The 11,027-nt window shown below is 37.7% G+C and overlaps 3 protein-coding genes and 1 non-coding gene across 6 annotated transcripts in view; all 4 read right to left on the reverse strand.

Moving 5' to 3' along the window:
• Positions 1-208, reverse strand: part of bbs9 (Bardet-Biedl syndrome 9) — a 58,181-nt gene extending 57,973 nt beyond the window's left edge. For both annotated transcript variants that reach the window (XM_077720769.1, XM_077720767.1), the window contains exon 1: positions 66-208. The gene's annotated coding sequence lies outside the window, so the exon portion shown is untranslated. The remainder of the gene's footprint in view (positions 1-65) is intronic.
• A 431-nt stretch (positions 209-639) lies between these two features.
• Positions 640-711, reverse strand: trnap-agg (transfer RNA proline (anticodon AGG)). Its single transcript has one exon. It is a non-coding gene; the product is annotated as a tRNA-Pro (tRNA).
• A 162-nt stretch (positions 712-873) lies between these two features.
• Positions 874-8,283, reverse strand: nt5c3a (5'-nucleotidase, cytosolic IIIA). 2 transcript variants are annotated; one of them, XM_077720298.1, is made up of 8 exons: positions 7,978-8,283; positions 4,628-4,726; positions 4,097-4,166; positions 3,891-4,023; positions 3,124-3,213; positions 2,893-3,055; positions 2,615-2,815; positions 874-1,889 (listed from the first exon to the last, which is right to left on the reverse strand). In XM_077720298.1, exons 1-8 carry the CDS (start codon positions 8,113-8,115, stop codon positions 1,788-1,790), a joined length of 996 nt encoding a protein of 331 aa, XP_077576424.1. In that variant the 5' UTR covers positions 8,116-8,283; the 3' UTR covers positions 874-1,787. The 2 variants fall into 2 exon arrangements, with proteins under 2 accessions (XP_077576424.1, XP_077576425.1); XM_077720299.1 differs by lacking the exon at positions 7,978-8,283 and adding an exon at positions 5,100-5,211.
• Positions 8,284-8,939: 656 nt separating this feature from the next.
• dctn3 (dynactin 3 (p22)) lies at positions 8,940-10,971 on the reverse strand. The gene is made up of 7 exons (XM_077720303.1): positions 10,799-10,971; positions 10,404-10,488; positions 10,248-10,334; positions 10,087-10,170; positions 9,945-10,003; positions 9,808-9,867; positions 8,940-9,438 (listed from the first exon to the last, which is right to left on the reverse strand). The coding sequence occupies exons 1-7, from the start codon at positions 10,898-10,900 to the stop codon at positions 9,352-9,354; spliced, it is 564 nt and encodes a 187-aa protein (XP_077576429.1). The 5' UTR covers positions 10,901-10,971; the 3' UTR covers positions 8,940-9,351.
• Between the last annotated feature and the right edge of the window lie 56 nt (positions 10,972-11,027).

An 11,027-nucleotide genomic window follows, 5' to 3' on the forward strand; every position in this document is an offset into this window, starting at 1 on the left:
CTAGTTATTAGCTACCCAAGCGAGAGAGTCGGTAGCGCGTTAAATAGTTACAATTACTGTCTGACCTTTTCTCCAACGACGCGTCCGACGAGCCCGTAGGTTTGCTACTCCTTGCTGACTCCTAAAAAATCACATTCGAGTCTCTTGAAGCCATCGTCTTGTTGTCATGGCACTGACGCTTAAACCGGGAGGAGTAGTGGATTTGTGCGCATGTGCGGAAGAGAGGTGGGTGATGGGAAATGCGGTTTTCAGCCTTCGCTGGCGATTCAATCGACAAGTATAATTGTGTACACTGTACACAATTATACTTGTACACTGTACAGGATTCAGCGAGAGGGATTTCATAATATCACGACTTTTTCTTGCAAAATTACAATTTGAATCTTGTAATATTGACTTTTTTTCTCTCTGTTGTAAATTAAAGCACTCGGAAAACTTGTCCAATAAATGGAAGGAACTATACTTTGTTGTTGTTATTGTTTGCACTACTTGGTGAAAGCTTTAAATCTCATTATACTTGTATAATGACAATAAAAGCAATCAACTCAAATCCATAACTTGTTACAAATCAGATTCGAAGTCGAAAATGCTACTTTTATTATAAAACAAGACAACCTTGTCTTCTGGTTGACAAAACTCGGGCTCGTCCGGGATTTGAACCCGGGACCTCTCGCACCCTAAGCGAGAATCATACCCCTAGACCAACGAGCCACATGCTAAAATGTATGCCTTCAATTTCTTTGGAACTTTCTCTGTCTGCCACATATGCATTATCATTCTCGACAGCATCTGGAAGTACTTTCCACTTTGTGTGATTTGTCTCCCCCCGAAGGCTTTTCAGTGAATTGCACCCCGAATAACTCAGTCACATCATGTCATAACATAACAACAAAGTGTATTGTTTTCACAGCAACACAGAAAAAGAACATGATCTGCTTATAAAAAATACAACATATGACTCTAGTTATTTCCACAGATACAGTATGACATTTTTCCCTCCTTCAATGACGCCATTTTGTAAATAGATTTGCTTCCTTCAATTCATTTGTCGAGAAAAGGCAACATGCAGGTAATAGCAGCACATGTAAAACAATACGAAGATGCGGAAAACTTAACAATGGCTGCCATTGACGGGTATAGACGTCCAATCTATATGTAGCAGATGGATTGGACATTAGCGCTATTAGCGGACATTTAATAAATGTAAACTAATGAATGAGAAGGTTAAACTTAACCACAGAAACAATAAATTACATTTTTAAACTTCATGGCTGCCATTGACAGTAGTGGAAGTCCAATTTATTTGAAGTAGGAGGGTTGGCTTTGATGATGATTGGACGTCTATTGCCGTCAATGGCAGAAATTGAGTTAAAAAGGGAAACAAATCTTTTTTACTGCAAAAAAACGATCTCAGGTTTAACTTTGGTGCATTTTTTTCCTATTTTCTTTCCAGTTTTGAGAAAACTAATAGATAAAGTGCTGGTTCTTCTAAGCGGAGCGTGTTTCAAAATTCTGACGGTAAGTGAAGTAAACATGGCTTTTCATTCTTCCTATGGATTTTTACCCCATTTCTTAAAATTCACTTCCTCCAACAAATGAATGAATGAATTCCTGTCCACGAGAATACCTCAAAGTGTGCTTTTTTTCTTTTTTTTTTAACAAAGACCACCTTGTCATATGATCTCGTCTAATTGTCCAAACAGAGTGAGAGGATTCCAAAAAATAAACAAAAAAACAATTGGAAGTGTCCATTTAAAACGAGTCCATTGAGGAAATTTATAAGGAAGTTAGAGAACTTTTTGGAGAATGGCGTTGGGCACTTCCAAGGTCTCGTCCTTCACCAGGACGATGTCGTAAGAGTCCAAATATTTGTCCAAGCGTTCCTCCACCTGGCGCAGAAAGGGTAGGACAAAAAAATTACACTGTGGAAATCATACAATACATGTGTAATGCAAAATATATATGTCTATATATATTAGATTAGATAACTTTATTCATCCCAAATTTGGGAAATTCACATTCACGGTCATAGTGGCAAGAGGGTGAGAATACAGACACAGCAAAAGACACCCTAGACATAAATAAATAAGTTAATAAATACATAAGTGTGTTGCTAAAATTGGTATTTTGTTCAAAATTAAACAAATAAAAATGTTAGTTTGTATATATTTCTATATATTCACTTTTAAAGCAGTTCTTATATACAGCTTTTTTAAAATAATTACTAAAATAAAACCTACGATATGGTACAGTAATCCATTGAATATTGCGGTTAATGTAGACCAGATAGTTGCATGAATTGAAAGAATTTAAAAGAAGTGTGTCAGTGTGGATTTTCACATTTTTATGTACTTTAAACATTTTAAAAAAATAATAATAGCGGCATTTCTTATAGTGTGGTTTTTCAGTTTTATGAACGCTATAAAAAATGGCACTATTAATTATTTTTTTAAAAGCTCAAAATAGTTAATTCATTAAAAATTAAATAATAGGGGTGACCCTACTTTACGATTTTTCAACTATCACGGCCATGTTTGCTCGACATTAACCACCATATTGGAGGGATTGTGAGGAAAAGCTTTTGATAAAATGAGTGAATATAAAAAAGGGCTACCTTGTCGTTGAGGAAGCCGACCTTGAGGATGTTCTCCACGTTGGGCACGCCGTCGGCCATGGACAGGTCGCCCAATGAGTCCCCCATCAGGACGATGTTGCAATTGTCCTTCTGTTGCTTGAAGTAGTCCGTGTTGCGTAGGGCGCCGTCGTGTTTGTTGTAAACGTGGATTAGCTCGCCCTTGAAGCCCCGGAGGACGCCCTAAAAAACCATCAAGTGTTCTCAACCGCCATCTTGGAGGGTTTTTTTCCATCCTAACAGATATTTGAAGCACTCACTTTGTCGTCAAAGTCCATAAAGTTGGACACCACCTTGACGTTGGGGTGATAGACGCCCGCCTGGCGCAGGATCTCCTCCAGAACGTCGCCCAGGCCGGCCGAGAAGATGAACACGGGCACGTCGCGCTCGTGGAGCCGGTCGAAAAACTGCTCGAAGCCTTCCCTGAGATGGAAAATAAAAAATAGAATAAATGCATCTTGGGAAATATGGCAGATGTGCAGTTGACTTACCGAAGCGCGGCGTCCGACTCTCGCACCACCTGCGCCACTTTGTCCTTCTCGATTCGTTGCTCCACCAAAAGGGCGTGGGATTTGAAATACCTGGCGGGACATCAAAATAGAGCTGAAATACCTTTTAAGCCCCTCCAAAATAAAAGAAAAAAATCAATTTCATTTTTTTTTTATAAATGGATTAAAAGAACTGGATTAAAAGAACTGGATTAAAAGAACTGGATTAAAAGAACTGGATTAAAAGAACTGGGTTAAAAGAACTGGATTAAAAGAACTGGATTAAAACAACTGGATTAAAACAACTGGATTAAAACAACTGGATTAAAAGAACTGGATAAAAAGAACTGGATTAAAAAAACTGGATTAAAAGAACTGGATTAAAAACCCAGAATATTATTTTTTTATAGATCTAAAACCATGTTTATTTTAGTTTTTTTTAAATATATTTTTAGATTTTACAAAATATTTTTTGAACTAAAAACTGAAAAAATGGATTAAAAAAATGACAATTATTAATTTAAAATGGGAAAAATCAGAAAATGTAATCTACATCTATACTCTTAATTTGAATTTGATCCAAAAACAGAAAGTCGGCACTCATGATTGACTTTTCCGGGCCGCACAAAATGATGCGGCGGGCCAGATTTGGCCCCCGGGCCGCTACTTTGACACCAGTCCCAGATCAACTCATTTCAAGACTTTTTAAATTGTCCGACATTTCCCAAAAATAGGACGTCTATCTCTGTCAATGGCAGCCGACAACTCACCATTCCACCATGAAGGGGTACTTCTCCTCCATGGTCAGATTTGGGTCGATCTCAATGGGGTAGTACTTATTCTTCAGCTGGAGCAGTTTTTCGCGGCACTCCTCCGAGACCAAGTTGCAGTTTTCCATAATGTCTGAAAGCCATGACAATTTCTTAAATTAAAAATCATAATTATAATGAATAATGATTTGATTTATTTGACTCACAGTGGCATGACGGACACCTTTTGCCGTTGATGGCAAATTTGCTCAGCGTCATGTCGAAGTCGGTGATGATCTATTGAGTAAATTAAAAAATAAAAAAACAATATTGTGTGTTAACAAATCATTACCAATAAAGTTCCATTAAAAAAAAGCAATCATGTGACTGTATTCCTATAAACAGCCTATCCAAATACAAAATAAAGTCCATTCTTAAAGACAAACTACATTCCAATTAATAATAAGAACAATAAAGTTTTTAATCTACACTTAACATGTAATTTGAAATCAAATTTAGCATTAAAAAATAAATATATCTCATTTTTGTTCTCCACTTATTAGACAAGCACATTGATTTGAGCCAAAATGGCGGCCATCCAGTCCATCAAATGTACTGATTGATTATTTATTCATTATTATTTATTTGTTCGTTTGTTATTATTGTGATATTTCTTTCTAATCCAGTCCAAACCCCGAGTATTAAACTTTTTAAAACAAGTACACATTGTGACCAGCAGGTGTCAATATTGAACCCACCTGAAGTTTGGGGGCCCCGCCCTTGATGAGCCCGCAGATAATCTGCTCCACCCTCTCGGGGTCCCTCATGTGCACCGTTTTTTTCTCGAACTGAGGCATCTACAAGACACAACAATCTTTGTTTACTTGTTTGTTTTCCAACCACATCATATCTTGCAACATAAAAAGTACTGCAAACACTTGAAAAGTAAAAAAAACGCCCAAAAACCAGATAAGATTGGACATCCATTCATAAATATAGTCTTCCATGTCCTCAAAAACAAACATTTGCTAACATGTTAGCTTCATTCATAGCATATTTAACAATGCAATGCATAGGAACCGAGAGGAATGTCCATTGGCTGCCAGAATTCCCACTTCAAACGGATTGGACGTCCCTTAAAGACAAACTCATTTCATTTCAAAGCAGGATTGGACGCCGTCCATCACCGGATGACAAAATTTCCCTAAAAAAACTACTTTATTTACTCACCAGGGCTGCAAAGTCCTCGAAAAGCAAGAGTGAAGAAAAGAATGCGTGGCTAAACAGCGCTTATATAAGCGCAGACGAAGGGGGCGGAGCCTAAGGCATCCCCCTCCCCCTCACACACACACACAACAAGGATGCCAACATAGACAAATGCCATTAAGCATAAATAGAATGAAAATAAGACGGAGGGTAAAATAAAAATGTAATCTGCTCTTGTTGTGATGCTACTTTTGACTTTTCCCGCTCAATGGCAGCAACTGCTAAACACATTTAAAAAAACGTAAACATAAATGAGCCAGGTCACAAAAGGTCACGGGGTCAAAGGTTATTGTTGCCGCTCTTGTTAGAGGGGGACAGACCCCCCCTCCCACACTCGTTTTTTGCTGACTAGATGAGGACAAGATAAACTAAGTGTAAAAAAAATCATATTTTGTGGTGGATTAATAGAATTTTCAAACTCAGATATTTGGGGGTGCTGGAGCCTAGCTCAGCAGTTCAGATTTTATGGACTTTTTTTCCCCCCGAGTAGTATTTTTTGGCAAAATAAAGCTCAATATGATCTATTCATTTTCTGAACTGCTTTATCCTTACTAGGGTCACGGGGGGTGCTGGAGCCTACCCCAGCAGTTCAGATTGTGTGGACTTTTTTCCCTAGTAGCATTTTTTGGCAACTCGTACAAAAAAAATAAAGCTCAATATGATCTGTTCATTTTCTGAGACGCTTTATCCTCACTAGGGTCGCAGGGGGTGCCGGAGCCCACCCAAGCAGTTCATATTTTGTGGACAAAGTAGCATTTTTTAGCAACTCGTACAAAAAAATAAAGCTCAATATCATCTATTCATTTTCTGAGACACTTCATCCTTACTAGGGTCGCAGGGGGTGCTGGATCCTACCCCAGCAGTTCATATTTGTAGATTTTTTTCCTAGTAGCATTTTTTCAGCAACTCATGAAAAAAATAAAGCTCAATAAGATAGGATAGAATCAGCTAACCTCGATAGCATGACGCTAAAAGACGCTGCTAGACATAAGTTGAAGGCAAAAAGTAGGTCAAAGCTCTCCAATTACAGCACAACAATTTACAGCATCCATGTTGCATCAGCCAAGTTCCACCCAACCTCATAATAAACTCAGTTTCCCCATATAGCCGTCAAATAAAAACAGTCAGTCAGTCAGATGACATTTTCCGCCATTTTGGAGACGTTTTCAAATATAGGAGAAAATAAGTCTTATTTGGGATTTAAAAAAATTGTGGGTGCATCAATGGGAAAATACATTTAATTTTAAGGAAAAGTTATTGCAGGATTTTTGGGAAGAAATTCTGGATTTTTTTTTACCTGACTCAGCAAACATATAAGTGAATAATTACCAAATGAGTCAATGCCCTGTCATGAAAACGAGGTTAAATACAGTACAAGAATTTTAATATACTGTATAAGCATTGAACGTTGCACTGTGACCTGCCCTGGCGATGCCACTCTAGTTTCCATGGCAACTGCCATCTGTTCCTGCTGATAGGACGAGCCAAGGCGGAACCAGGTTGTAATCCAGTTTTAAAATACCCGATTTTAAACACTTTTCTAACAATTCTGAAAGGTTTCATAACGTTACTCTTGTTTCTATTTTTTATATTGGGTGACTTTTTGAACTTAATGCGCTTTAATTTTGGAAAATGACTCCACATTGCCCCTATAGGTAACAAGTGGAAGTACACCTGACCGTGTTATTCTGTTATTCCTAACCCAGCCCACCAAAAAGATGATTATTATTGTCGTTAAAGGTACTGCATTGGCGAAATCATTGTTACAAGCTATTTTTTGTCTTTGCAAGACATCTGGAACGTGTTTTTGTTTTGTTTTGTTGTGTTTTGTGCGGCATAAACATGGCACAAGCCATATGAACACAATGCGTATGCTCAGTTTGTTTTTCTTTCACGAGTCGGCTTTGTTGGCGAACACACGACTGCCGATGACTGGAATGCGCCGCAAACATGGGTTTTAATTGTCAGGGTGGATACGCATACCTGCCAAGTGAATCATATATGAGCATATAGAAAAAAACAACAGGCATGACTCAAAACTGGTTCTACTCTAACTTTTAGAATCACATTTTCTTAAAAATATGACGTTATTCATTAGATGTTAGCTTACAATTACATTGTGACCTTTTACATTTCAAAAAATCTAATTTTAAATCTTTCTTAAATGTTATCTCAAAATGGACTATTTTCTAGCTATTCCTTACAATTCTCTTGTTTCTTTTTGCTTGATAACTATTGCTAACTTTGCTCAAGTATTTACTTTCAAATGTTTCCCCTCAAATCCCCTTTTTATATGGTTTATCACTATAGGCCACACCCACTAAATTTGACCAAAAACTTTATTTCCTCACAAAATGAGCCGCAATTCAAGGAAAAAGGGCAGCGATTTGTAGTCTTAATATTACGGTAGTTGACTAACAAACATACATTTTATTGCTAACATAATTGCACAGTACATGTCAATATTTTCCAATATTTATCATGTAAATGCTGCAGGTGACCTCTAAAACAGCTGCTGTTGGGGTCCCCTGCGCATGCGTGGAACACCGCAAAGTCGCCGTTAAGGAAACAAACGCATAACCTACAAAATACATTTCAACACGTTTATCATTTTTAAAGCCCATGTCATTTAATAAACAAACATTCGCTACTATTACTCATACAATACGTAAAAATTCACAAAATTAAGAAAGACAGAAAAGTTGAACGTTTACAACACGGAGGTCAAACTGCCAAACTAGCACGTGTTTTTATTTTGAAGAAAGGTCACGGACTCTGCGCCTTTCTACGTCCTGTTAGCTTGTCGCTAAACATGTTGCTAGCATGTAGCCTGAAAACTCACCATTTCGATGATTCTCGTCTTCTTTCCCGCTCGTTTTTTCTTAGCGACGATGTATTGGGCCAGAACGACGCCGCCGAACAGGGCGCACACGCTCGCGCTAGCCGCGGCGCCCACTTTGACGACAGCCGTCCGGTCCATGGCGGCACGCTCGGAGCTCCAACGCCGCCACCGTCAAGAAGAGCCCTAGTGTGAGTCCCCCTTCTGGCCTCGGATACTGTCAGGTATCCCCCTCTGGGTGCTTGCGGGTTTGGCTTGCCGGTAACGTCACCGGTGGGAATGCGGAGCTACTTCCGGGGCGGCCATGCACATTGAGATCGTCTATTACTGTGATGATGTCTCACTGCTGAGAACGTAGTATATTTACATAATTATACTAGTAATCTAAATGTGAGCGTTCTCAAACGTTAAATCAAGTTTCCCCTCTATGTTTTACCATTTAATTTGAGAATTTATTCTGTAAAGGACTATGCTTATGTGCATAATTTAAAAAAAGGTTATACCGTGTAGCTCAAAGTGTTGCTCTTCATTGAACTATTTCCTGGTAAAATCGTTATGAAACTAATTAGAATTTCAATTCATTCGATGTTTTTTATTATAAGTACTATCAACAAATGAACTTTCCAAATTACACAGCCCATTTTTTTTAAATTATGAAAATATTATTGAATATGGCTATGCTAAAGTTAGCTTAAATTTTGTTGCAATTTTCATCTTTAACAGTAGACACAGTTAGTGCTAATCGGTGCCACTCAATTAAATATGTTGAAATAATTTTGTAGTATTTAACGCATATTACACGTATATAAAAATGTAAAGTGATGAAATGTGGCTATTTTGATTGTGATATTATCAACTTTATGCTGTACATTTTTTTGTTTGCGTTTTTTTCCAGTTGTGTCAATACAAATAAATAATGGAATGTGCTTATGCCTCTTCAATCGCAATTAACTTACACTTAAGAATACAATTTCAAAACACAATCTTTTTTCAATTTTATTTTACAGTAAGTGGCCCTCTGATGAAAAAAACAATATTTTTTAACATTTTCCTTAACTGGAGTCATGTCTTCTCAGGAGACAAACGGGAAGTTAAACGTTAAGCGCAGGTCAGTCGCTAAAAGGCTTGTGACTTAACTTACAAGTCGGAATGCAAGAAAATCTAATAACCTAATTTCAAGAGTAGCATGTGTAAAAATAAATAGGAGCAGGTGACCGAGTAAAATCCTCCAAGACGACCAATTAAGAGCCACATGACTTGTTTTCTGCCTAGCAACTGCAATAACTCCAATGACTTGTAACTTTGTACAGTTACAATTAAAAAGCTACACAAGCTCAAAGTCACGTCACATGGTTTCGACCAATCACGGGGGATGAGTTACTCCACGGGCCTTATTCCCTCGGCCTCCTCCAGCGTCCTCAGAGTTTTGTCCCATTGGGTGAACTGCTTGGACAGCAAGGACATCTGGCAACACAAAAATAGGCTTTAAAAAAGGTATTCTTTAATATATTAGCTCCAGAAAACTAGGTTGAAGTGATCTGTGAAGCTTCATTTAGTTAAAAGTAGTCATTATTCCTGGCAATTAGTCAATTTTCTTCATATTTTTACAATTACATCAGGTAAATATGTCCAAATTTTAAAAAAAAATCATTTTGATAGATTGTTACCATTTAAATGACTGAATTCAACAATCCGCAAAAGGGCAGAATTTAAAAAGAATAAAATTTTCCATTTTTAGTCAATATATTTACACCATTTTAATGAATATTAAAAAATACTGATTGTTATTTATACAATTGCTTAATTTCTTCATAAAAGCAAACCCCAAATTACCATTTTGTCATATTCGTCAAAAAGCTTCTTGACTTCCAGTGACTGCGAATCCGTTTGGTCCTAAAAAAAAATAGTCCATATTTAAGTCTCAGAAGGTGAAACCCCAAACAAGAGAAACCAAAACACTGCTCTTTTACCTGCTGTTTAATATGAATTTGGGAGAGCCGCTGAAGTTTGGTGGCATGTTCGGGAACATCTGCAAGCACACGTCAAAATTATAAATACAAATTCCTCCTTGCAAATAACAAGAATTTAATCAAAATAATGTGGCTTCTAAACCTCGGATGTAGGTGCTCTCCAACATGGGCTGCAAGTTGCTAAGTTGCTCCAGCAAAGCAGCCTGGGAAAGCAGAAAGTCCTCCTCTGTGCACAAAGACACAAATATATATAATCGTCAGTTAAAATATTTGTTTACATGCTCAAATTATGTTATTCATCACCGGCGAGGATGAACTCCAATTTCATGGTGTCGGGGACAGTAATGTGGTCAGTGAATTGGGGGTCCAAGTACTTCATCAGGTCCTCAACTGCACATAAAGACAGTTATGATATGAATAAATACATCATTTTAAAGTGGTTTGTAATGTTTGACTCACTCTTCTTGTGAAGAATCTTGACTCGCTCCCTTTTGTTGGCCGTGTTAGTCAAGCCGGCCTGGATTCTGGCTAGAGCCTCTCCACACTGCAAAAAAAATGAAGATATTAAGTCAAAAGCATGCAGAAGCTACACAAAAGCGTCACTATTATGGTTGGATCACATGACAACAAGGTTGCCTAAAGCTATGAGTGTCCACTTAATTTTTATAATCCAAAAATCTGACTAAAGCGACTAAAAATTAGTCTTTACGAGAGAATCTATTCTGTGACATTCATTTAAACACTTTCAGGGATGAAAGAATCTAAATGATAGCAGTGTCTTGTGATTCGAAAATGTGCTATCGTTAGCTTAACTAGGTTAGCGCATTAGCTCGACCACACCTATAAAGACTAACCTTTAACGGTTTGGCATGTTTACTTCTTTTTTCTCCATAGATGTGATTCTCCAAAGCCTGAATGCGCGTTTCCACGTTATCTATAACATCTTTCTTGTCCATTTTCGCAGCTTTTCTACCCCGGCCAAAACAACACCACCCAACGGGCTACGTATTTTATGTACGTCGAGCTGGGGCGCGTATTGATGACATCATCGTATTGTTGTGTAATATTTAGTTCAAAACGTTA

This window comes from Stigmatopora nigra, chromosome 7 (genome assembly GCF_051989575.1).
Source record: "Stigmatopora nigra isolate UIUO_SnigA chromosome 7, RoL_Snig_1.1, whole genome shotgun sequence".
Lineage (NCBI taxonomy): Eukaryota > Metazoa > Chordata > Actinopteri > Syngnathiformes > Syngnathidae > Stigmatopora > Stigmatopora nigra.

Bases quoted from the DNA above. Each gene is read 5' to 3' on its own strand.
- nt5c3a (XM_077720298.1), bottom strand. From the start codon at position 8,115: ATGGACCGGACGGCTGTCGTCAAAGTGGGCGCCGCGGCTAGCGCGAGC. The intron at 4,024-4,096 runs GTGAGTCAAATA...CATGGCTTTCAG, and splicing joins AAGGTGTCCGTCATGCCACT to ACATTATGGAAAACTGCAAC. The intron at 3,056-3,123 runs GTAAGTCAACTG...TTTCCATCTCAG, and splicing joins GAGTCGGACGCCGCGCTTCG to GGAAGGCTTCGAGCAGTTTT.
- dctn3 (XM_077720303.1), bottom strand. From the start codon at position 10,900: ATGGACAAGAAAGATGTTATAGATAACGTGGAAACGCGCATTCAGGCT. The intron at 10,335-10,403 runs GTGAGTCAAACA...CTTTATGTGCAG, and splicing joins CAAGATTCTTCACAAGAAGA to TTGAGGACCTGATGAAGTAC. The intron at 10,004-10,086 runs GTTTAGAAGCCA...GTGTGCTTGCAG, and splicing joins GGAGAGCACCTACATCCGAG to ATGTTCCCGAACATGCCACC.